Source organism: Adiantum capillus-veneris, chromosome 18 (assembly GCF_014529385.1).
Source record: "Adiantum capillus-veneris isolate H3 chromosome 18, ASM1452938v2, whole genome shotgun sequence".
Lineage (NCBI taxonomy): Eukaryota > Viridiplantae > Streptophyta > Polypodiopsida > Polypodiales > Pteridaceae > Adiantum > Adiantum capillus-veneris.
Window position 1 is genome coordinate 115,271,423 of NC_140948.1, and position 27,680 is coordinate 115,299,102.

A 27,680-nucleotide genomic window follows, 5' to 3' on the forward strand; every position below is an offset into this window, starting at 1 on the left:
GAGCTTGGAGAATCCCATGAGCACGAAGCTGCCGTTGCACTTCACTTTGGAGGGATGGATTTCTCATCGCTTGTTGAAGCCTAGAAATAAGATAGTTAACAAGCATTGGGGCATCATTAGTAGCTTGATCATTAGCAAAAATCAAAGTTATCAACATTAATTTCAGTCTCTTTACTATTGTCAGCCATTCTAACAACTTTTAGGTGTAAACGTTTTAGGTGTAATTTGGCACTTCACGCCCTAGTTGCTACTCCTCTTTACCCCTTTAGAAAAAGCACTCAAGCTACTATACCCGTGGCTCAAATACCATTAATTGCAAGGAATAGAAGAGAGGGTCGTTCAACACCAAAACAGCACTGGATCCTGTCAAGCTTCTAATAGCTCAATAGTGGTTAAGCCGTAGGCAAGCCCCATAGGACTCCACTATTAAGACCATAGCTCTCGACGGTAATGCCCTGTTAACTGCACAAAGGCAGGCACACTGCAAGGATGAAAAATTCCTATTCTACTTACTCACATGCAATTAATAGTACCAACCATTTATAGCTAGCTTGAGGACCTTCCTTCTTGAGCAAGAAAAGAGAAACATTGTGCTCTGATACCAATGTAACATTTAGTGGTGTAGTAATTTGTGTGTAGCGGAAAATAGCATGAACATAGTGAGCATTTCATTAGAATAGCTTCCTAATGAGAATAACAAGAGTGCTTGGGTGGAGAGAGCAACAAAAAGTGTAACACCTAGTTAGATAGCATGAACAATACTTCAAAAGAGAGAGAAATTAAGAAATTGACAATAGTTGAGGACCAGATTAGCATGGAGCCGGTCCCCCCTCCAAAAGGCTTTGTATCATGGTTTCTCCCATCAAGAGAGACATTTTACAATACAATTCTTTATGTTCCTTCAATACTAGCTAGTGCAATGAATATGGAAACTTCATGCACTAAGCAAAACACTTATTAAACACAACATCAATTCCCTCACGGTCTCAGACCCAAGACCTCACACACCTTCAAAGATGGTGAGAGCTAGCGGGGTATGAGAGTAGATTGAGAGGAAGAAGGAGTATTCTTATGAGAAAGATGTACATCTCCTCACATAATCACTCATATTAGCATAGATTAGCTTAGTAATTAGCATGTAGAGGAGATGAGCATGCATTGAAGCTTGGCTCTTGGTTGGATTTGCATCACAAAGCCAAGAGTTGTTGGTGTAGGCCTCCCTTCTCACAAGCTTGAAGTAGGTGGTAAGCTTTCCATTAAAGCTTGAGAAGGAGAGAGAGTATTCTTTTCTTCACACATGACATTGTGTGAGTGTGTGTGTGATAATGCCTTGCAAAAATAAGCCCCCGCTCTCTCTCTTGGTCGACCCCTCTTGCTATTTGCTCCTCCTCTCACCTCATTGGACCTCCCTAGGCCTAGCCAATGGAAATTACGCAGCATAAGTGATAGTCTTTTGACATGTGTCCCCCTTTCCCCTTTTGTGAGAGCTTTAGGTAATTATTTAATTCAACTAAACTCTCATTGGACCCCTTTGCCTCCTGGCCAATAGGAATCAGGCAAGCCATTGGGTTGTTGTATGCTCATTGGACCCCTTGAGAGACTGTCCAATATCTTCTAGAGAGCTTAATTCTTATTGGTTACTTTATTAAGTGTTTTTTAGATTAATTAAACTAGATTTAGCTTAATTCTCATTGGTCCACCTCCAAGGCCATCCAATAGGAACTAAGTACACCTTGTGGGCATCTGGGCTAGGGAGCTGACATGTGTCCCTCATTCCCTTTGTGTAAAGGGAGCGTGTGTGTGTGTGTGTAATTTTCTCTCTCATCTCCTACTTCTAGGGCTCGCCCTCTCCTATGTAGGGATGATTGACGACTTTTGGGACACACACCAAGCATCCAATTTTCCTAGTCTTTGACGTTTGGACACAACCTTTGAATTTTGGAACCTTAGCATTTTGGAAGTCTTAATGGGCTGAACCCTAAGGTCTTTGGAGCCCATTGTTGCACATAGCTCTTTTGTAGATGCCCCCCCCCCCCCCCCCCCGCCCTTTGGATCCCTATTTTCCCTCCTTTGGATCCCTAATTTGGTCGGTCTGCTAACTTTAACCAATATTCTAGCTTTTTCTCCCCTGGCACTTCCCCATATTAAATGATCAGTTTAACATGAGAAAATCATTTAGGATAATTAGATATTGATTATTATGACATCCCTAGGTTGAGGGAGGATTTCCCTTGCTCATCGGTAGCCATGGCTATGACACACTAAAGCTCTACATGATTGGGGAAATTCTCCCCAATACAACCCATTCGCCTAGAAGGAGGAACTGATCTTGTGGTGCAGTATAGTTCTTTGTCAATGGAAACCAACCATAAATTAGAACATCCTACTCCACTTGATAGGTCAGACGAGGACAAACTAGAGTGTTTGAAAGCCACCAAGTCTATGCCTTGTTATGGGGTCTCTATTCAATCTTTGTCTAAAGATACATCCTTCTACAATGTTTCTATTGTAACTGAACCCAATAATCCAATTGAGCTCGTAGCCAGTGTGGAGATCACAGAGGCTGTGTAAGCCTTTGGCCTTGGCCTACAATGCTTTGAAACTGAGAATGTGGAGGTTTTCTTTTCCATGTGTGTCCTTGTCTGGTCTTTCGTTATGGATGGCATTGGCATCTTGGACATCTTCAAGCTTAGTGTGAGCACCTTTCGGGCATTCAATCCCTACCTTCACCCCTACCCACCCTTCCTTCCCCTCTCGCCCCTACTCACCCCCCCCCCCCAGACCCTATCCTCATCCCCTATCCCCCCTCCCTTCCCCTCTCGGCCCTACTCCCCCCCCCCCCCCCCCTCCCTTGCCCACCTTCCCTTTCCCTCTCGTCCCTACTCACCCCACCTAGACCCTACCCACCCCCTCTCACCCCTACTCACCCCCCTAGACCCTACCTAGTACCCACCCTCCCTTCCCCTCTTGCCCCTACTCACCCCACCTAGACCCTACCCACCCCCTCTCGCCCCTACCCACCTACTCTCACCCCTCCCTACCCCCCTCGTCCCTACCCACCCCTCCCAGCTTCCCTAGACCTCACCACCTCCTCAGTGCTCCCCACCTCCTTGGTCCGACAAATTTTCAAAGAATGGAACCAGTTGGAGCCCTAAAACCCTTGTTAGATTTTTAGCTTGCATCGAAGAAAAGTGGGAAATTTTCACAAGCTTAGTGGAATTCCCTACAGCAACTTCCAATATCAGCCTACACGATAAATGTGTTGTGAGTATTTGGCATAGTTCAGAGCTTCGTGACTTTTGAAATTTTTTATGCTTGGGTCTTCTTCAGTTTCTGCTTTCTTGGACAGATTATTTCCTTGAGGCGGAGCTATTCGTACTCCTTCATCATTTCCTCCTAAAAATACCTACATCATCTTCTTTAGTCTGGTTGGCTACTTTTTCCTTTCTTCCCAGTTTCAATATTCTCTCCCATCGGGACAATGAGTGGTCTTGTGACGGGCAACCTGTAGAAGCAGGGCTACAATGTCACTGGCACAGGCTAGGCAAGTTAGTTGCAGTTGGGCTTGAGTTTACAGGAGATGGACTCTCGCCTGGGAAGTGACATGTGGCAAAATGATACATATGGTGTTCAAGTGGACATCGTGGCCAGACCACCACCACCTCAATTTGGATATAGTCTTAGCCATTGGAGGCTCCTTAGGAGATACATATGAGTGGTGGGTTCTAGTCATCAACGCTATCATTATCATCTACTTTGTGTGTTCATTCATCTTGAGTCTACCATCTTGAGTTCATACAGGGCACATATGCACCATCCCTGCACACTTGAGCCTCGACACCCCCATTGTACCCGTGAGTTCTGGCCTGGAGCTGATTGTGTTGTCATGCCAGAGTCTATACTGGCTTCTTTGAGTTAGTTGATGTTCATGCTAGTCAGGTTCCACTACTGAGTCTTGGTGTTGTTACTTTGTTATTCATTGTCTTCTCTGTTTTCATTATGTGGAGTGAGATATCACGCACATTGCAGTGGGGAGCACCCACTATAGAGAGCACGCCACATTATCTCCGCTACACCATAACTCTAACACACACACACACACATTATATATATCTATCTATATATATATATATATCTACACACACACACACATATACATATATATATATATATATATATATATATATATATATATATATATATATATATATATATATATAGAGAGAGAGAGAGAGAGAGAGAGAGAGAGAGAGAGAGAGAGAGAGAGAGAAGTCACGTTCAGTTGCAAGTGTGGCAACCTGCAGGCCTCCAAGCTACCCATGATACATCAAGGTGCACCCATGTTATATGAAAAATCTTTTTCGCTAGCAGCGTTATGTAGGTCACTTTCGTCCTCCTTTGGCCATGCCACCTCCTTTCAAAGCAGCTGTTGATAGTCCAAAAATGCCCACAACCTTAGCTCTTTCCCTGCCATGTTCTTGTCTCTGTGCCCTCTCATCGCTCACAAATTCCATTATACCTTCGTCCTTCTCCTTGATCCAGAAGGCATATCATGAGATTCCTATTAATACATCAACTTTCCAAAATTAAAGAGACCTATTTGATAAAAAAATAAATTGCCACCTACCTAGGTCTCTTTCTCTATTTCATTACATAGAATCTTTGCAAATTCTCTTGCATCCCTCCCTTTACACCCCGATTAACCAGCCCCTCCCCCATTGCTGCATTGGTCGCATGCACCAAAAAAGAAAGGTACAATCTATAATACTGTATAAGAAAGTACCATTTTTAGGCTTGCTAGGTGGCATCAACCTGGAGACGTGGGAGGCGAGCAGCTTGCAGTGGGAGAATCTAGATAGAGAGAGACCGCAACATCTCACTGCCATGTGGCACCAAGGATATCCATCAAAGCCTCTGAGGAAGTTCGATACTTGCTCATTAGATCTTGTTTTGAATCAATTCAAAATAGTACATGCAAACGCTGGCATATCCTTTGCATAGGGGTTTCCAAAAAGTGCAAAAAGGTCAGTCCAATGGGTGAAAACCCCCTAAGATGATAGCAGTGCATATAATCAATAGGTCGCCTAGTACACCATTGAGCTACAAGATTCCATAAGAGATGTGGATAAGTTGTTTTAGGTGTGAGGCATTCTCACGTGTCTAAAGATATTAGAAAGAAGCTAGACCCCAAATCACACAAATGCATCTTCATTGGCTATGGTGCAGAAGGAGAGATGGGTTATCATCTCTCGCACCTGGAACCTTTGAGAGTTATTCACACCTCACAAGTGAATGAAAGATGCATAGACAACCTATGAAACAGGTTGAGTATCACAAAGCAACATATGAGGATGTAGCCTCGAATCTAGTTACGTAAATAGCCTAGTCTACTAGCAATGTACCGAATTAGTAATGCTCTAGAGAGAGCTAGTGATGTCCTAAGAGAGCAAAGTCCAAGTTAGGCAATGAGGAGATCTACACATGTATCTCATACCCCTAAGTGATTTTAGCCAAGATTCGACTATCTATTGTTCATTGACTATAGAGAACCTACCTACTACCAAGAGGCTATTGAGATGGAATATAGCTTGAAGTGGGAGCAGGAAATGCAATCTGAGTATAACTCACTATGGCTAATGAAACTTGGAAACTATTAGATTTTCCAGATATAAAACAAGCCTTGCCTTGCAAATGGGTGTATAAGAAGATGTCCACGGCACAGAGAATTGTTACCATATACATGTGGTAGTGACATGTGTGAACACACTTAGGGCATTTTTTCCATCACTAGGAGGGTTTTCCCCCCGTGCATTGTACATACACCCATCAATCTAGGGCTATCTATCCATGAGTAATACGCTATTTGTTGTCTTTCTTGAGCTTCCTTCATCTTCTCCAAGCTGTGTGTGTTTTCCTGCAACCCTAATCCCAACAATTGTATCAGAGAAGGTTGGGTCCTCCCAAATTTAGTCGCCAGTAGCTCCAACACATGCCTGCTCACTTTCTCCAATTTTTGTGAGCTTTGGCGAGCGTTCACAGGGTTTTCATTTGGGCTCATTTTGGACTCTGTTTCCACTACAAGCAGTGCATACTATTTTGTCATTTTGTGCAAAATTTCTATCACTACCATTTTTTTCATAACATGTCCCTTACAGTCTTCTATGGTTTGTGCTATATAGCCCGTGGGTAAAAGCATGTATAGGTGGTACACTAGCTACCTATTTTTTGACATGGTAGCTACCACCTGGTAGCAAGCCTCTACTTATTAAAGTTGGTAGCTAGTGATACAAAGTGGTAGGTAGTAGCTTCAAAATAGAAACATTGCTTGGGGAACTTTAGTTTGAGCTCATAAGTAACAAAATTAGAGTTTGTATGATATGCTACTACCTAACCACAAAAACCTAGTAGCAATATGTCTCAAAAACAGGTATTAAGTCCACCTATTCATGCTTCTACCCACGTATTTTTCTTGCTTTGTTTCTCCTCTTTTTGAGAAGTTTTCACATTAGGTGTAGGCATTCGTCATGGCCGACAACAACACAGATGTGTTCAAGATGTTTGCTGCTGAGGATAGATTGGGATGGGGACAATTACCCTATGTGGGCTTACATGAAGCAACATGTCCCCTTGTGTCAAAGGGTGTCTATAATATTTTGCAAGGCATTGATGTACGTCCTAGTTCTGCAGATGTAGGCAATGTTGAGGATGTTGCAGGTTTTGGTAGCAAGATTTCTACTGCCATAGTTTCTTTGCCTACAGCTGAGAAAGCTCGTTGGGATGTAAAATATGCATAGGCTCATGCATTGATTGTGTTGTTTGTGAAGCACACTATCACTTCTCGCATTCGTTCAATGAAATCTGCAAAATAGGCTTGGGATATTTTGGCTAGTCTTTATGTAAGTCGGAATGAGACAAAAATTGCATTGCTACGTAAAGAGTTGAGTCAAAGATTATGGATGAGGAAGATGATATGGACACTTTCCTTACTGGTGTCAAGGATATCAATGAGAAACTTAATTCTACATGTGAAGTCATTTTTGACAGTTCCCTTGTGCAGACTGTTCTTGATGCTTTGCCATATTCTTACCAGACTTTTGCTAGTACTTAGAGACTTATGACCCAAGGAAATCTAGAAGCTATCAAGTTTGATGCATTATGCACATTGTTGTTGCAAGAGTCACTTTCTAGAAAAAATAGGACTAGACAACGTGCAATTGAACAGGCCTTTATTGCTGCTCAAAGAAAAGAGTAACAACAATGTAGCCACTTCTGATGGTTCTTCTACAAGTGGTAAATCACCTATTCCTAATGCTTCTACTGGCAGCAATTCGTCTTGGAATTCTGGTGATAAGGGAAAAAAGAAGATGTGTTGCCATTATTGTAAAGCTAACGATCACTTGATCAAGCAGTGTACTAAGTTGAAGGCATACTAAGTTGAAGGCAAAAGATGCTAAGAAGAAAGAGGTTGGTTCCAGTACAAATGCAACTATTGTTTTGTGAAAGGAGACTATGATGCTGATGTTGATGCAAAATGGGCTTTTAGTGCAAAAGTGCACAAATGCAACTATTGTTTTGTGAAAGGAGACTATGATGTTGATGTTGATGCAAAATGGGCTTTTAGTGCAAAAGTGCACTTATGATCATATTATCCATGGTGCATGCATGTCAATTGCTACAGATTCACATGTGTGGTATTTTGACAATGTCTCTACAAAGCACATTACCTCACATCGCGATTTGTTTACCTCTCTTGAGTCTATCCCTCATGGGAATTCAGTTGCTTGTGCCAACAATGCCTCTTATCCAATTCAGGGAGTTGGAAAGATTGTGCTCACTGCTACAAATGGCAGTTCTTTCACACTTGTTGATGCATTTGTGTATCTAGGATCAAGAAGAATCTTTTGTCTATATTTGCACTTGCTAACTTGGATTCGTAGTCAAATTTGTGAATGACAGATGTATAGTACATGATCTCAGTTTCGATGATGAAATTGTTGCATCTGGCATTTTATGCCATGGGCTGTATAAGCTCACTTTGTATGAAAAGTGTGGGTAAAATTTTGCAAATGCACTTGCGGATTCTAAGGCTATTTCAGATGAAAAACTTTGGCATGCGCGTTTTGGGCATTTGAATTTTGCCAGTTTGCTGCGTTTGCAGAAATGTGATACAGTTGCTTCTTATCTGTCCCTTGAAGCACCTATCAAACATGTTTGTGAAGGATGTATTTTGGGTAAGATGCAGTATTCAAAGTTTCCAAAGGATGGTTCAGTTAGGGCCACATGCAGGTTGCAGCTTATGCATAGTGATGTTTGTGGACCCATGAAAACTCCGTACTTGGGCAATTACCTTTACTTCATGACTTTCATTGATGATTAATCCAAGCATGCATGGGTGTATCCACTTAAAGTGAAGTTTGAATTGTTTATGTGCTCTAAACAATTTCTGGCTATGGATGAGAATGTCTAAAAATGTACTATGGGCACCATCCATTCAGATCGAGGGGTGGGAGAATATGCCTCATGAATTTAATGTATTTCTGGCTAGTTGTGGGATAAAACACCAATGTACAATATCGTATACACCTAAACAAAATGGTGTTGCTGAGAGGAAAAATAGGTCACTGACGGAAATGGCATGATGTATGGTCAAAAGTCAATCTTTTCCGCATTTGCTTTGGCTTGAGTCCATCATGTGTGCCACTTATGTACTAAATAGGTGTCCTACAAAAGCTTTGCAGTCTATAACTCCATATGAGGCATGGCATGATAGAAAGCCTTCTATTGAGCATATGCGTGTTTTGGGTTGTTTGGCATATGCTTTGGTGCCACACACACACACACAACGCTAAAAATTGGATGATAAGGTTGTCAAATGTATTTTGTTGGTTATAGTACTGAAAGCAAAAGTTACAAGTTATCATCCGCAAACAAAGCATATCTTGTTTTCACAATATGTTGTGTTTGACTCTAGTCAGCCTTTGCTATCATATACTAGAGATAGTAATGTAAGCTCACAAGACATTTATGACACATTGTTGCCTCTTTGCACTGGTGGAAGTTCAAATGTATATTCTAATGAGGAAAATGTATAAACTATGTGGGTTTCTAAAAATGCTACAAATCAGCCTATTACTGATGCAGATGTACATGATGTACTTCATGAGGAAACGGCTAAGAATGAGCATGCTATAAATATGCCTAAATGGATGGTGCATACTTTGCATGACAGTAAATTGGATGCACCTTTGTCTAGTTGTACTCGTTCAGGTTCTTGCCATGCATCTTTTGCATCAGATTGTTATGCTTTGGTTGTGTCTAGTTTATGTGATATTGAGGAACCTTTATCTTTTGATGAAGCACAAAATTCAAAAAATTGGATGGCTGCCATGCAATCAGAATATGATGCACTCATAGGAAATGACACATGGACTTTATGTTATTTGCCTCCTAGCAAAAACTCCATTGGTAAGAAGTGTGTTTATTACAAGTTGAAACGCAAGCCGCATGGTGAGATTGATCGTTATAGGGCTTGAATTGTTGCGAAGGGTTATGCACAGTAAAAAGGTATAGGTTATGAAGAGACTTTTGCTTCCACTTGTCGTATGACTACTATGAATTTTCTATGTGCATTGATAGCTCATTTTGGTTGGGATGTTCATCAGTCAGACATTGTTAGTGCTTTCTTGAATAGTGACATATTTGAGGAAGTTTATGTAACACAACCTCATGGTTTTGTCATTAAAGGGTAGGAAGATAAAATGTGTAAATGTAAGAAAGCTTTGTATAGGTTGAAGCAATCTCCTCGTGCTTGGTATGAGAAGGCTAACACGCATTTGTTCAAACGAGGCTTTCGTAACAATCCAATAGAAAGCACATTGTATGTAAAGTGTGAGGGTGATGTACCTCTCATTGTGGTTCTGTGTGTGGATGATTTGTTGATCATTGGACCAAATGAATGACATATTTTTCTTAATTTAAGATTGATTTGAATGCTACTTTCAAGATGAAATATTTGGGGCTCTTGCATCATTACTTGGGCATACAATTTAAGCATTGTGATGGTGGTATTGCCTTGTGTCAGAAAAGTTACATAGAGACATTAATATGTAAGTTTGGACTTGAGGATTGAAAACCTATTGCCACTCCCATCAAAACAAGTTTGAAATTGAGTCTTCATGATGCTGGTGATCTTGTTGATGTCACTCTTTACCAAACTGCTCTTGGTTGCCTTATTTATGTATGCAACACAAGGCCGGATGTTCAGTTTGCAGTCTCACAGGTCAGCAAATTTATGCATAGCCCAAGGTCTAAGCATTGACAAGACATCAAGAGGATTTTTCACTACTTGAGTGGCACTTTACATCTTGGCTTGTTTTATCCCAAGGGGGGATCATTGCTACAAGACTTACATGATTTTTTGGAATCAGATTGAGCTGGTTGTTTTGACACCCGAGTGTCCACAAGTGGTTTTTGTTCATGCTCAGTAGCTCATGCATATCATGGTTGAGTAAGAAGAAACCTATTGTGGCCACTTCTAGTTGTGAGGCTGAGTACAAAGCAGTCTTCACACCACCTATGGTTGAGTGTGTATGGCTCAAACGCCTTATGGCTGATTTGAGTGTTGGACAGGACATTGCCAACGTTGTCTACAATAACAGTCAGAGCGCATTGGTAATTGCAAGGAACCCAACTTTTCATGCTCGCACAAAGCACATTGAGGTGCATCACCACTATGTCAGGGAGAGGCTCTCAGCAGGAGAGATCGGCTTGGCTTATGTGCCAACACAGGACAACCTTGCAGATCTTTTCACAAATGAATTGTCTCATGAGAAGTTTGAAGATTTCTGCAAAGCTTTGGACTTACTCCCCTTTGTTGATTGGTCCTTAGGACAAGTCACTTCCCTATAATCTAGGTGCCGGCTCTCATTCACCGCATCACTCCCAGGGGGAATTTTTACCATGTACATGTGGTAGTGATGTGTGTGAACACATACTTAGGACTGTCGGGACATTTTTTCCCTCACTAGGAAGTTTATTCCCCCTTGCATTGTACATACGCCCATCACTCTAGGTCTATCTATCTTTTCATTGCACACTAAGTAGTACACTCTCTGTTGTATGCCTTGAGCTTCCTTCATCTTCTCCAAGCTGTGTATGGTTTCTTACAACCTTAATTCCACCATGAATCTCGAGACTAAGTACAAGGCTAGTTTGGTTGCTAAGGGTTGCTATAAATTTTGAGCAAAAGAAAGGTGTGGTTTTTTATGAGATTTTTTCTCCAGTGGTCAATATGACTACGTTGCGCCGTGTGCTTGAACTAGTAGCCACTAAGGACATGGAACTTGTTGAGATGGCCATGAGAATAGATTTCCTTCACCTGGGTTGCATTTATTCGCACATTTTTTAAAGAAATTATAAGCATAAAACGCTATTATACACCGTAATCCCGAATAATGTTTGAATACCTGAATTTTTCTTTTTCGATTGAAATATCTTTCGATCGAAGAATCTTTGGATCAAAAGATTCTTTAATCAAAGAAAATACTCATAAAATGAACAGTCGTTGATTTCGATCAAAATCGGCGATTGTCTCTTACATTCTGAGATCTTGAGAGACTAGCGGTAGGAGAGGTCACTTAGCTACATTGCAACCATCGATAGGCACATCACTATTCATATATAACTTTTCACTTGATTATGCATACTAACTTGGTTTTTTTGTGTTGTGCCACACTAGTGTGGTGTACAAGCTTCTCTCTCACCACAAAGTTGGCTTGTAGGCTATAGGCCACTTCGTGGTGTGTAGCCATACGGCTCACTCCAAAAGTGAGTAGAATTTAGTATCTTCTCCCGTGTTGTGGAGCCACATGACTCACTTTAGGGAAGGGTTTTAGGATAGGCTTACATCCTCAGTCGTTCACCAGAGGGTTGAGTTAGAATTTAGTGGTTGACTCGTGGAGTGAATTAGGCATGATGCTATACCTCTCACTTCAGAGTGACCTATAAGATTCTCAATTTTAGATCAGGACACATCATCATTTGTACTACATAGAGACGCAAGAGTACTGCTCATAAAACAAGGAGTGGAGAGATGCATAGTTCATGCCCTCTTCATCTTTGTGTGATGGACCAATATATGGCGAGCTCTCTCCGACTGCGTTGATGGCGTTTTATTCTTCCACAGAGCCTATAGAGGTCGAGTTAGCAAGAGCGACTGAGTGATATTGTCATCAGAAAGGCAGGGCGACCATGTTGATGGTAGGGTTGCTTGGTTTGTTGCAGGTCATTCAACTGCCTCTCTCCTCTCTAAGCGGCCGCTCCTGCGTTGGTGTACCGAGCCAAGACCGAGAGCATGGGCTCTAATACCATATGTTGAGGTAGAAGAGCTATGGTGGATGCAGTCTTGCAGGCATGGCGTGCAGCAGAAGAAACGAGAGAGAGAGAGAGAGAGAGAGAGAGAGAGAGAGAGAGAGAGCAGGTTGACACGATACACAGAGGAAAAATAACTCTATGCATTTGTATTAAAGTCTATTACATATATATGAAACCGCAAACTTGCCATGCACACTAAACTTGGACTGACTCTTATTTGCATGATATAAGCGGTGTTCCCACATGCAGATAACAACTGATCACCAGGGCTTGCATACCCAACACTTGGGACCGTCGCAGTCATGCATGACCGTGGGGTTCATGCGCCTTGGACCATGGGATTGCCATGGTTCTTGGGAGGTTTGTCTGCCCGCGCCGGATTGTGTACAACTAGAAGGGTATTGGTGCTTGGTTGAGATGGGAATGGGGCGGTGGACCGCAAAGCGATGAACGGGTGAGGTGAGGCAACGAGTTCCCCGCACCCCTCTTGTGACATTGGGATGCAATCCCCCCCGTCACGCGAGTCCCAAGGCTACCTTCCACAGCGGGCTTGGCTACTTTAGAGCCGTTTTACAGTCTCGCGGAGCTTGGGATGCTCAGGGTGGCCGACGGGGCTCAATAGGCGATGAGTGATAGCAGACCATGACCAAGGCCGGGACACGGACTACGGTGAGCTCTCGCCCAGGCAGCGGTATGATCAAGGAACGCGGCATGCATTTTTTCCACCACGAGCTATGTGCGGCTTGTATCGATACGGAAGGTCCAAAACCCGTGTGCATAAGTAAACCAAAAGCTATTTTTCAAAAAAACCATTTTTTACTGATCCAATGATATTTCAAATAAATAGAATTTTATTATTATTTTACACTTAAAAAATAAAAATCTATATTGAAATATTATTTCTTTTGCTTAAATTACCACGTAAATAATTAAGTTGAGGTATCTTGATTTTTAATTTATTTACATTATTTTAAAAAGTAATATAAAACTGACATGGCTATTGAGGTGGCCATGCATGAATGAGATGGTCATCTTGCAAGGTGGTGTGGATGATTGATGACATGGAATGCATAGGTGGAAAGATGAGGTGGCGGATGGGATCCCCTCATCTGCCATGTCAAATGATGACATGTCAAAATGGTGACATATAATGGATAGGTGGCAAAAAGGGAGGTGATGAGTTGGCGAGGTAGCGATGTGGCATTCTTGGTGGCGAGTGATGTGACAAGTCATGCAAGCAATACTTAAACGTGGCATGTGAGGTGGTGGATGACATGGCACTTAAGGTGAAGTGGCATGCAAGGTGGAAGTGGAGGGTGGTGGATGAGTTGGCAATTAGAGTGACATGGCAAGCCAAGTGTTACGGTCAAAGTGTTGACTGTGGTGATGTGGAAGGTGAGATGGAGTGATGACATGGACCTTTGGTGCTGTGGCGGCCTCCTTGTATGAGGTGGACTAGCCAACTAGGAGTGGGAGAGTAGGACCAAGCCATGGTCGATTGACAATTGCTAAAATTTCTAGGTTTGGTATTTTACCAAACCTAAGGAGGCACACTTCAAGTAGATGGTGCAACCGAAAAAAAATAAAACAGTGGAAAAGTGTCTTTTCCTTACTCAAATTGACTCAAAAAAAAATTCTATGAGGACCTTACACTGAGAGTTATGACATATATGAAAATTATTAAATGAGTGGCAATGTACATTATTTATTAGATTTCAAAAGAAAACTATATCAAGGTCCTCTAGGCCATCTTTGTTATTTTCTAAGGTGAATCTTTAAAAAATGAACCGTTGAAGTTTTTTTTTTTTTTGCATGGTCACATTCCTTGGGTCATAATCTATCAAATGACCGTTGGATATTGCAAAATAAGTTCTACATCATTAAATATCTGGTGTAAAAAACTAGGTTTTTGTAAATAGAAATTCTAACAAAGAAAAATGAATATTAATTATGTAGAGATCCAAAAATTACCAGTAAATCAAATTAAATTACTTGCCAAGTGAAAATTTGATGTGAAAAAGGGTAAGTAAAGAATAAAATCCCTTTAAAAGTTATAAGTATTTCTTCATCAAGGTCACAATGTTGTGACAAGGTGTGAAGCTGAACTAGATTAGTCCGTACACAATAAATTTCCATTTAGATGTGAAAAAATGAAGATAAAAGCTTTCCATTGTGTTTGCAACCAAATGTGGCTACCAAATATTACCTCTTCAAAGTAAGTGCAAGCAAGTCAAATGTACGTAGTAGGAGTGGCAAAAAAGAGGTTGTTTTTTGGCTATCTTGGCGGGGGCAACTACTGAAAGTGGGTACACCTTATCATGCATACACCCTCTTCGCTCAAAGAGGAAATCATACTCACCCTTACAGGCTTGAGCATATCCCCTTGTGAGCGATATGCACTATCGTACCCATTCAACTTAGCTCCCACTCCCTTTGATGTGAGACAGGGTGTTGGGGCAATGGAAAAGAGTCAAATCAATTCTGCACATTATGCTCACTACAAGTTTGAGAGTCTAAGTACCACACACTACTAGAGTGCTTAGCTTTTGCTCACATCCGAACTTGCTTTCCTCACATTTTTAGCCATGAATTAGACTTACATGCTTACCTCTCCTAGCCATAGTGTGGGCTCTCCATTGCGACTCTCATCATCGCCATTGCATTGAGAATCACTCATCAATTGCACACATACTACATCACATGTAACTTTGGATCCATAGGTCATATTTGACCTCCAACAATGATAATAAATCTATCTATCTCTTCATCTCTCTCTCTCTCTCTCTCTCTCTCTCTCTCTCTCTCTCTCTCTCTCTCTCTCTCTCTCTCTCTCTCCCCCCATGCATTGTGTACAACAATGAGACACTTGAAGTTGTTAGGAGCTTTAAGTACCTTAGCCTTGAGGTTCCGACCAATCAAGTGGCATAAATGTGTGATGCGTTGTGTAGAAGTGGGAAAGAGGGCATACTATGCATTTGAGAACATGTGCAATGTGGGCAACATCAAGTGTTGGGTTCTCAAGAAATATATTTTTGACAAATTGGTGACACCGGTTCTTCTTTATGGAGAAGTGTGGGACGGAAGCATCTCAAATTCTACTTGGAAAGAGCTTGAGAATGTCCAAAAGAATTTTCGTACAAACTTTCTCTAAGTTAAGACACAAACACCACATATGCTCCTACTTCTTGGGTCGGGATCACTTCCAATTGAGGCTATATGCATGGAAATGGTTATGGAGTACATGATAAGGATGTGTCAAAACCCCTCAGTTCACTTCCTACAATTGCATGGGAAGAAAGCAAAAAATTCAAAATACGCGTAAAAGCAAGATCTTGAGCACGGGATGGATGCAAGACATAAAGAAGTGGTTTGGGAGATGGGATGCATGACACTTGCTACATGATGCCTCAATTGACTCCCAAGTGAATGAATCTTTTCTACAACACCAATGTATTACAGCTTGGGAGAAATACGGTGGGTCATGCTTCATACATCACACCATCCACATTGCCCCCAACTACAAAACCATGTTCTTTGTAGAAAAAGGAAACCGTACTCACCCTTACAAGCTTGAGTCTATCCCCTTGTCAGTGATACGTACTATCGCAACCATTCGGCTTAGCTCCCACTCCCTTCGATGCAAGACAGGGTGTTGGGACAATGGAGAAGAGTCAAATCGATTGTGCACATTATGCTCACTGCAAGCTTGAGAGTTTGAGTACCACACATTACTAGAGTGCTCAACTTTTGGTCACATTTGAACTTGCTTCCCTCATATTTTTAGCCATGACTTAGACCTACACACTTTCCTCTTACAACTGTAGTGTGGGCTCTCCATTGCGACTCTCATCACCACAATTTTTGAACATCAAGAATCACTATCAACCAAACACATATGACATCACATTTAACTCTGGTCCCATAGGTCATATTTAACCTCTGAGGATGATAATAAAATCTCTCTCTCTCTCTCTCTCTCTCTCTCTCTCTCTCTCTCTCTCTCTCTCTCTATCAACCACACGCATACTACATCACATGTAACTCTCATATTTGATGAGTGATTCTCGATGCTCCAAAATTGTGGTGATGAGAATCGCAATGGAGATCCCACTCTGTGCCTAGGAGAGGAAAGTTTGTAGGTCTAAGTCATGACTAAAAACGTGAGGGAAGTAAGTTAATTTGTTACCAAAATTTTAGCATTCTATAGTGTGTGGTACTCACACTCTCGAACTTGCAATAAGCATAATGTGCACAATCGATTTGACTCTTCCCATGTAATTATAGGAAGTCGATGTGAGGGTTTTGACACATGGACTCCACAACCTTTTCCATGCCCATAATCTCAATTGGAAGAGATCATGACTCAAGAAGTAGGAAAGCTTTTGTGCATCCTCTAAAGTGCGTGTTAGAAGCACTACATTATCCGCATACAACAAAAGTGTGATTACCGCATTGCAAGTAGTGACCTCTTTAATGCCTTCTTCTTGCATAAAATCAAGTACCATTTATTCCAATTGATCGATGCATAGACCAAACAGAGTTAGTAACAATGAAGATCCTTGTTTAGCCCCAATATTTCTTGCAAAGTTTTTTGAAATTTCTCTTCTCATGTGCAATTGACACATCGCCTTCTCATAGATTCAAAAAACCGCAAGCATAAAATTACTTAGCACTTGAAGTTTTTCCATCCTTCTTCGTACATTGTTACGTGGAATTATATTAAAAAAATAATACAAAGCAATAATACAATCGCTTGCCTTTCAACCGACTTTCCTCCATGAGAACATGAAGAGTGACAAGATGATCAATGGTGTTATGGCATCAACAAAAATCCTCTTGTCCTTTTGTACACTTTCCATTCTCTTCAACCCAATCACTCAATTTTTTCTCCATTATGCACCCAAACAACTTTTCCATAAGAGACCCAATCATTATAGTCCGGTAGTTATTTACATTCTTTACATCCCCTCCTTTATGCAAAGGCTTGACCCAATTAGTGTTCCAATCACAAGGCATACCATGTTGAAGTGCAAGTTCGAACATACACACATCCAATCATGTGTAAAATCTCTTGTCCATATTTTCACTTTGATACCTTGAAGATCTCTTGCTTTGTGAGTGGCCAACTTTTCAAGCCCGTCGTATACATCCTCAATGGTAAAGGAAGTGCATACATGGGAGTGAACCATAAAAGGGAATCTTTTCAGTATTTTTTTGTTTATATAGTTTCCTACAATGTGTATACATATCTACAAGACTCAAGTAACCAAAACTCTCAACCCTCCTACCCCTCAATTTTCTCCAAAATCTTTCACATGTGCGTACCTTTTCTTGGACTTGAAAAATTTGATGTTTAACTTCCCATATTCTTCTCTTGTTTTGAATTGGTACCTTGTATGTATGCAAATGACTTTGATAGTTATCTTTGTCCATAGTTGCATCTAGATTTATCAAAGACTTTCGAACATCTTAACATTCTTTATCAAACCACCTTTTGCGTAATCTATCTTTGTTGATACAATGGATGTGTTTTATGGAAAAGCATTCTTCGGCACAAGAATAAATAACTTTCTTGAAAGCTTCCCATTTAGTTTCCAATGGTGCGTCCTATTGAAGCTTTGGCATCCATAAATTTTTCCCAACCATTTCAACATACATTGGTGCCCGTTTGAAATCCATACAAATTGATAAGTTTTCTTACCTTTGGCTGAGATTATCATGCTTAATTGTTTGTCCACATGCAAGGTCAATACATAAAGTTCGATGGTTTGATTCTGGGGTCAGTTGGCCAAGCGTAAAACTCTTTATGTGGTACATCATGGCTTCAAAGAGTAGCATATAGTCAATCAAACTATTCCCATTGTGTTTTCTATATGTAAATCCCACAAAGATACACCATTGGAAAAGATCGTACCCGTTGCACATGTGTAAAAGTCACTTTTCATAGTGATCCATCTCTTTCTCATCCATTGAAGTACGATCATACAGTGAACTCTCTCCAACTCCCTTGAAATGTATGGCATATCAAATTGTTGAGTATCATGTTGCAATGTTTTTGTGCAAGCATTCATATCCCCAAAGGAAATAACATCACCTTTGCCTTTGAAATAATCAATGTCCTCCTCTAAATCAAAACATGGTTGATCTTTATTCATACAAGCATAAAAGGGAAAATCATGATGAGGAATGCAGTAACCGACTACAAAAATGGGTGCTCTTTTTGGTGTCATAATTTTTAGCCATGCATAACATTTGTGCTTATCTTTTTTCACAATTGATACAAAATCTTCCAATCCTTTCTTAACCATACATGCTACTATAGTGTAATCTTCCAACCCGTTAATCCTTTTTGTATCATGCTCCCAAGTTTCAACAAGAAGTACAATGTTGGCTTTGCTTGTTAGTTCATCTATGCAAACCCTCATATTTCATCGATATCCAGTGCAATTTCAAAAGCATACTTTCAATTGTAACTCAGTCTCATAGTTCATGCATTCCTATTTGCTCGAGGAACGTGCCTCCTTGGGCACATTTTCTTCATGAGAGATCTCCTTGTTTTTCTTGTTCCTCTCTTCATAGGCCTTGCGACGCATATTTTGTTTCTTAATAGTCCTCAAATAAATACAACTATTATCATCTTGAGCGAGGAGCTTCTTGCTTACCCACTCGATGTGCTCCGTAAACCATAACTCTAGACGTGTCAAAGTGGGTTTTGAAAAATCTTCAGTAACGATGGCAAGAGAAGGAGGTTTTTCTAACTTCTCTTTGGGCATTCCATGAATAACAATGTTCATGGAACGTTGCTTCTGTTCCTTCAACTCATCTAAATCCACATTCTCAACGTACTTTGTTTGAGCCATAGCTTGCATGAATAAGGAATTAGGAACCACATTGTTACCACATACATCAACCCAAGATTTGTTTGTGCATACATTTTTCATGTTGCATACAGCTCAAATCATGGTGTCAAATTTATCCTCTTTTAATGTATGATCATGCTCCACTTTGATCATGTGCTCCTTCAAAGCATTCAAGTCCACAAGAGAGGTTTTACATTCCTTGACTTCCTCTTCAAGTTGCATCAAACATGTTGTTTGCATCTCAAGTGTCCTCTTGAGATTCTCATTCTCAACCACAAAAATTCTTAGCATGCTATTCTCCATTGCAAGTGCCCGCAAGTCTTCACCTTGGTTGTTTACGTTCTATTGCAATGATACCAAGTATGTCATGATTATGGTTTTTTATGTTGTTGGTTGAGAGAGAGAGAGAGAGAGAGAGAGAGAGAGAGAGAGAGAAGGGGGAGAGGGAGAGAGACAAGAGAGAAAGAAAAGCTCTCTCTCCTTCTCTCCCCCAAAAGCTCACTCCGATTGCTCCAATTTCTTCATGAGTGAGTGTTTTTTATAAAGGCCGCATCTAGGGAATATCCCAAAAAAGCTCACTCCGGAGCTCAATCAAAAAGTCCCCCTAAATGGTAGATGCCACAAGTAATCTTATGAAAGGAATGTGTGTGTGTGTGTGTGTGTGTGTGTGTGTGTGTGTGTGTGTGTGTGTGTGTGTGTGTGTGTGTGTGAGAGAGAGAGAGAGAGAGAGAGAGAGAGAGAGATCTAAAGTTCATAAGAACTATCACAAGTAGATCTGATGGGGTAGGGAATGGTCACCTGGTGACCATTTCCTGTAATGCTTGTGACCGTGTGGCAACCTACAGAGGCCGCGAGCCATGGGGGAGCAGGCATTGCATGGAATGATCACCAGGTTACTAATCTCGTCCATCAAGAGTCAAGGGAAGGGGGGCCAGCAGATAGGACACGTGGAAAAAGCTGAGCAAGTAGGCCAGGTGGAGCATCCAACCGCCATGCAGATCAAGTATTGTTATGTCAGAGCTATAAAACAGTGTCGCACAAGATCGCATCTAATGTTGATGTGGGAGGCTTTCGTGCATGACACCTTTATGAATTTTGTGCATTGATCAGAAGGGACAATAGATGGAGGGCCAAGATGCTCAATCCCCTCGACCTTGACTGATTAGTCTTGAATGCAAGACCTCGTGTGTGTGTGTGTGTGTGTGCGTGCGTGCGTGCGTGCGTGCGTGTGTGTGTGTGTGTGTGTGTGTGTGTGTGTGTGTGTGTGTGTGTGTGTGTGTGTGAGAGAGAGAGAGAGAGAGAGAGAGAGAGAGAGAGAAAAGAAATTTGAAAACTTTAATGTCGTAGGAACCATTCAAAGTGCCCTCAAACATCTATTGCATGAGTCTTGAACGCAAGAGTTCTATGATAGAATTAAACATTGTCGGACCAATCCTAAGTGACCTCAAACATCTATTTCTTCTTATGACGTTTTGGAATGCACTAAGAATAGGATATGTGCAACATGGGAAGACTAGGAGCAACAAACTTTATAAAGTGGATGAGAATCAAGAGTGGTTTATGCCTAGCAAAGCCAATCTTGAAGGATTTAGCTATTTGAAGTAAATAAGGAGCTTTGCATGAGCGAGACGACAATGTGTGTGGGTCTTCCCCGAGGGGAAGACATGATTGTGAGTTTGCAGAGCTGTTTCAATTGCAAGCATTGACATAGGAAGCATTGCACAACTGCTTTTCCAATATACTTCCCTTGTGTAGTTGTTTCTTCTTCTATCGCGCTAAAATGAGCACGCTAAGTATTGACCAAAATAAGCACGATAAATATGAGCCTAGTCGCTCTACTATGGATGAAAATGTACGTGAAGTACGTGATGAGGAGAGGATTAAAAATGTGCAAAAGTATGCAAAAATGGCTCATCCAAAATTAACATGATAGTAAACTAGGGATGCACCATTTACTAATTGCACTCTTTTGGCTCTTTACATGCCTCTTATGCATCTGATTGTTATGCTTTGGTTGTTTCTAGCATGTGATGAGGAACATGTTTTATGTAAAGAGGCAGGAAACATGATACTACCATGAAGAACAGCTCCTGCTGGTTATGTGATTTTCTTATTGATAGAAAGTTAGCACAAAGTGGGGTTTTAAAATGAAAGTTAGGCCTAATGGAAGTATTGAGTGCTTTAAGGTTATGGTGTAGAAAGGACATTAATTTTTTATGAGCCTCCGAATTGTGTCATATGACTACCGCGCATAGTATTTGTGCTTTGACACCTCATAACACGTGTAAGGTGGACATTGAACTTGCATTTTTAAATAGTGATTAACATGAAGAGTGCATATATTTTAGCCTCTTGGTTTTATTTGAAAAGGGTAGGAAAATTAAATGATTGCCTGTAATAATCTCTTCAAAGAATCTGAATGATTTGCATTGAAAGACTCTTCCTATAGTCTGACACAAATAGCCATAACCTTACCATTAAAACTAATCAATCCGTATTTTGTCAGAACCACAACATGTTCTATACTTCTCACCAATGTAAACATCTTCAAATTTTGGGCCTACCTTTATAAAAACATTCAGAACCTTTACTTACTTAGTACAAAGCACACACATCTTTTCAATTCTTGGCCCGAGTAAAATGTGGTTGCTTTGACAACTTTCCATAAATAGGCAAGCACTAACTGCTGATTATCACAACAAATAACTGAATTGTTCAAGCACTTTACAGGAGATATGTGATATATATCATTAATATATGCAAAAACCCACAAAAAGAACCCCTTCCCCTTGCTTGATATAATCGAGCATAGCACCCTAAAAGGTCTTTTAGTATACGAAACCATGTTCATCATTTCCATATGCTTCTTTTAGTAAAAGTACTTGCTACAAAAAGAGGAGGGAGACGGGCCGCATTATCAAGAGCTCCAACTCTTGTAGTGCAAAAAAACTTAATCTAGCTAGAACACTTGATGTCTGTTACAAGGGCACCTACACAACAACGTAAGAATTCCATCCTTATCACAAATAGTCAAAAGCCCAAAGCAAAGCATATGAGCAAATATACCTCCTACATCAACAGACTCATCTAACAATAATTCTGGCCTCAAACCTTGATTTCTCTGCAAGGGTAATCAAGTTGGTGTGAAATAGCAGTCAAAAAGAGAGATGAAAATTACAGGTATAGTTATTCTAATGAGAGAGAGAGAGAGAGAGAATTAATCAATTTTTAATGCATTGGAGATCTATACATGATTATCACATCGCACGGGGGAAAAGTATGTTTGAAATCATACCCCAAGCCCAATAGCTCAATTTTGTTTCAAACAAGCCTGATAGATTTAGAGTTAATATGACTAAAACAGATGATTTTCTCCTTGAGCATATGCTAGTATGATCCAAAATTGATGTAGCTGAAAGTACTGTTAGCCTTTGAGTGAGAACTAAACAAGTGCGCAATTGGACGTCAAAGTCATTTCCCACCTAGCTGAAAAGGGAAAGAGGCAGATGGCCCACTTGCTTCTGACCAACCTAAAAGGAAAGAGAAAGGATGTCAGCTGTTCTGCAGCCCCCTCACCCACATAATTATTCTCAAGTAAAACTATCAAGGCACCTGCACTATCACTCCACGAAACCTTCCAGTGTATGCTTGCAAATAAGATGTCTGAACAAAGCACATGCCTAACATTAGAAGAAATCATGGCATCAACAAAACCATAAAGCTGCTACAAACAAGTGGAGGCCTTGTTTCGTGTGTGAGAAGTTTAATATCTCTCTCTCTCTCTCTCTCTCTCTCTCTCTCTCTCTCTCTCTCTCTCTGTGTGTTGATTAAACATCTTGACAGCGCACACCCCAAGATAAAATAACCAGACAAGCCGATTAAACAGAGTATTCCCAAATGTGTCCAGATACATTGTATCAAAACCAACACTAATTTTTGGTTTACAACCAATAATATCTCCTAACATATACAGCCCTATCAGATACAAGAGGTGGAAAATTCTTCTCATACTGTGTCATCAGCACAGCAAGAGAAATCTCATCCCTATCAAAACTATCAAGAGGTCTCCAATAAGAGGGCACTCCATCAAGCTCTCTAGGAGATATAGGTGGTACTGGTGCTGAAGAGGACAATAAAATTCCATATGTGGACTGCCTGCGCCTATGTACCTGCATGGTGCAAGGCACCTCTGTCTACCTCAATCATATACATCTTCTTTTATTTGCCTCTCGTCTCCTAGATAGACTCTTCGCCTCCAGATACTGAAGGCTCATTGGAAGCCTTCAGTCTTTCTGGACATATGTTGTCTCTGCTCTTGAAGCACTGACCTACAAGATCATTCAACCGTGCCAAGTGTCCTGCTCTACCACATACGAAACAATGTCTTCAAAGCAGAATAAAGAAAACTCTTTGCCGAGTATCTCCTCCATGAATAGTTAGGAGAGGGATAAAACTGAATAGATCCTTCTTAGGAGAGGGAATGAAGGATGAATCTAAGAGTGGGGCACCATAGGACAGTGCCTGATGAGGCAACTCAAGGGTACCCAAGTCAGTTTTTGGCTGATTCAAAGGGTGATTTTTGCAGATTTTGCAGGTTATCATCTAGTCATCTCATCCAAACTAGAACTCTTGCTGCACTAGAATTACCATCTAGAAAGCATTGATGCACTAGGATCACCATCTAGCCATCTCATCCAAATGGAACTCTTGATGCACTAGCTTCTCTAGAGACGGAATGTTGCAGTCATTCCTCTCAAACAAACATGCAAACTTGAAAGAGTAAACATCATTAGCTCACTACTTGACCCATCTTTCACTTACATCTGCTGCTCACATCAACATATGTTCTGCGTCCAATTTTCGAGCTGTACCTTTTTGAAAAGTTCTTGCCAACTTTTCTACGTGTACCTTGCAAGGAAGTAATTTCAATCTTTTCCATGTCTACGAATTCAATCAAAAAGAACTTACAAATAGATTCTTGGATTCCCTTAAAGCATATCTTCCAAGACTCTCCCCGTGCCTTGGCTTTCTTTGCCTTAATATCTTCTGCTTTCTTGCCTTCTCTCTTGGTCAGAGACTCTGAAGAATCCCAAGAAGCATATCAACCATTGCTTCTCTCCCTGCTCTGACTCTACAAGTAGACCTTGCTCAATCTGGAATTGCTTTCCCCCAGCCGTCCCTTCCACTTCTTCAACTGGGTCAACTTCATCAAAGTCTCTCGTCTCCCCAATCTCCCTGTTTCCTTCTTTATTCTTCTTCTTATGACCTTTGCAATCATGAGAGCTATTTAAGCTTTTGCTCAGAGAACCCTTCCAGAACCACAATCTGCCACCTCAGCCCGTTCCTGGCTGCTCTACTCGTCTATCGATATGCATGGCATCCACCCTTCACTCATAGAGCGTGCCTTGGGCTTGCTGCAGACCATGTCATCTCGTCAACCTTCAACCACACTCCCTATCTGTAAGCCATGCCTATGTCTATTATGAAGATGACAACATTGACAACTAAAGATGGAGAGGGTGAGGTCCGATTGTGTCATAGCTTGTATCCTGCAGGGACGCCTCTCACCGTGCACCACCAAGGTGTCTCCTCCTTCCCGAAGATGAGAAGATGTTGCTTCCACAATCGATTGCTGCAGTTCTTGTCATAAACGGGAGCGCATAACAATATACAATACATTCGGATAAATAGAATTTATCACTTATTACTGAAGCCAAAGGATACAGAGAGAAATAGATAGAGAGAGAGAAGATAAAGTGAGAAGATCGACATAGTACTGGGGACCAGAAGATGGGCTGGTCCCCCCCCCGTAATAGTATCTTTATTACTGAGGAGAAGTCTATACAAGCACTTGAACCGAACGTATTACCACGTTCGTTGTAGAATAAGACTTGATGGTTCCCGGAAGCATCAGCTTCCGATTCCTAGGGCAAAACCCTATTCCAAGGAACTTCTCGTTATTTATTCCAAATCCTTAAGAACCAAGGTTCTCGCCTCTGGATCCACCTTCCAGACTCAGGGCATGACATCCCTGCAACTCTCTTTCCCAACTCTGTTTCCAGAGTCCTCTTCCCGCAGAACAACTCTGCTTTCCCGGACGCGAAGTCCTTACTTGGGAATCTCAACTTCCGGATCACAACTCAAGAGACTACCTCTCTCCGATCCGTGGATCTACTTCCCAAACTTGGGTACGAAACCCTTGGGCTGATCTGGCTCTAGTTCCTAAGAGCGCTTTCTCTTGCAGAGGCTCATGCCTTCCTCTGCTCCTACTCCCTCACGAAGAGGAAGTACACCTGCAAACAAATACTCAAAGTTCATAACATGAAAATCGTTACCTTCAAAGTCTCGACGCTCGAAACGCAACTCCGTTCTCGAAAAGCAATTCCCCGGAAGAGATCTCTCCATAGAAAATCCTCTCTTCCAATCCTACACACAAAAGAGGTGTGTTCTCCGGTTCCTTTTCATAAATCAGCCCCGTCTACGACGTTTAGGGGCTGAAAACAGAGAAAAACAGGAGCTTGTCGCGATGGAAACACGCTCCGTAGGCACTTCTTCGGGAGGGAACTCGCGCACTGGGTCTTGGCGACATCTGGTACACTTGGGGCAGCCATGGGCATCACCTGCAACATCTTCTTTACGGCTGAAATTTGCAGCATCATCTCCTCCTTGCAAAGATTGGTCCTCCCCTCTGAGTGAGGGCATGTGATGCTTTTATAGCTCCTAGCCACGGGCATGAATAGCTGCTCGCGTAGAGATCGCGGTCGTTTTTATTTTTATTTTTTTTCATTTTTTTTTCGCTGTTCTGCCAAAAAAAGAGAGAGAAAACGCTGGCTGATCTGTTGCCTTATTTATCAGATGGCTGCCCACTTATTAAGTGGGCGGCCGGCGTATTTTAAAAATAGTCTGAACCTGCCCAAAAACTCAATAAAACCTTATAAGTTAAAAACAATGCTTTCACAGCACTTCCCAGGCGTCCCTGGATGCAATCACATGCACAGTTGCAATGCAGACATAGACTTCCTCGCGAGAAAGCATCTGCTTTCCTGAAAAGCAATCCCGCTTTCTCAGAAAGCATCTCTTTTTCCTCAAAGTTTCCTCTGAACCCATCTTCATTCAAGTGCTTGCTTTTTCCTTGTGCACAATTCTAACACAGTTCAGAATTTTCTCCCGACTATGGATATTCCCTTTCCGATGCACCCGTCACCCACCTTGTGACATATCAGGAATACCCATCACCTAGTCCTTTCCTACCGAACTTACGGTACAGCTCTATGCCACCCATCCTATGACGCATCAGAGATGTTCGTTCCCGGATGGTCAAATACTTCTTCCCGATGCTCCCCGTCACCCATCCGATGTGACGCATCAAAAGTACCCATTCCTGGTGGCCTTACAGATATTCCCATTCTCAGTGCTCCCGTCATTACTTTGAATGACACACTAGGAATACTCTGTACTCGGATGTCTCCAGTGAGAAAAGCCCTCTCACTTAAAATTCCAATAATTCATTTAGAATTATTTTTCCTTGGTGTTCCAAGCGAGAAAACCCTCTCACTTATAAATCCAATAATTCATTTAGAATTATTTTTCTGTAAGATAAAGCCAATTTAGCAACAGTTCTGGACTCGATAATTTTGAGATGAACAATAATTTGACCTTTGATACCACTATAACCAGCAAGTCACCTCACAAGGCAGTAGAAGCACTGCAACAATACTGAATTGTAGTCAAATAGCAAACACTTGAACTTGAAAGAGAACTGAAAGCAGTCGACAAGAGACACTAAGTGGTGGAGTTCCACTCCCGGAAGCATTGCCCCTTCAACAAGGCACCCCTTGCAGTATTTCTTTATTTCATAAGACTGAAGTCAAAGATACAACTGCCACAACTCAGACTCTCCCTATGACTCATCCACGGAGTCGCACACTTGGCCGTGTCTAATGGCAACCCTGGGCCTCTATTTTATAGGCATGGGTCCAAAAGCACCCAAAAGAGACTTTTAAAACCGTGGTTAATTTTCCAAGTGCAAAAGCAACAAAATCAACTGTTTTTCATAAAACTAGCTCCAAAAAGCTCGAACCTGCCATGTCATCGGGTTCGTATAGTGCCACATCAACACATCTGTACGGCTCCGTGATTTCCTCCGCGATTCATGACACATCCCACCACGTTTCATCCTACCTTTCTTGAGCGGGTTCGCTCTTCCTCCTCTCATCCGGTCGATCAGGTCATGAAAAGTCATCACTTTGTGACACGGTAGGGGGGGATGAAATTACATTCAGCACACCATTTTCTTACTTGTACAATCTTGACATCTTCTCAAATCCAAAAGCAACACAACGTTTAACTAGTGCATTACATTTAATGCCTTCAAGTTAAGCTTCTTGCAGATGCTCAGGAATCTTCATACATTGAACATGGAAGTTTTGTACAAGAATATTGTCCAGT

The 27,680-nt window shown here is 41.3% G+C and overlaps 1 protein-coding gene across 3 annotated transcripts in view; it reads right to left on the reverse strand.

The window, feature by feature from the left end:
• Positions 1 to 22,172: 22,172 nt before the first annotated feature.
• LOC147436250 (uncharacterized) overlaps positions 22,173 to 27,680 on the reverse strand; it is a 76,747-nt gene continuing 71,239 nt past the window's right edge. The window contains exons 4-7 of one of the 3 annotated variants that reach the window (XM_086489175.1): positions 22,845 to 22,895; positions 22,748 to 22,762; positions 22,299 to 22,353; positions 22,173 to 22,222 (exon numbers count right to left, since the gene is read on the reverse strand). In XM_086489175.1, coding sequence (XP_086345301.1) covers positions 22,188 to 22,222; positions 22,299 to 22,353; positions 22,748 to 22,762; positions 22,845 to 22,895 — 156 coding nt within the window. In that variant the 3' untranslated portion in view covers positions 22,173 to 22,187. Of the gene's footprint in view, positions 22,223 to 22,298; positions 22,354 to 22,440; positions 22,763 to 22,844; positions 22,896 to 27,680 lie in introns of those variants that run through there. The other 2 variants (XM_086489174.1, XM_086489173.1) reach the window with 2 other exon arrangements.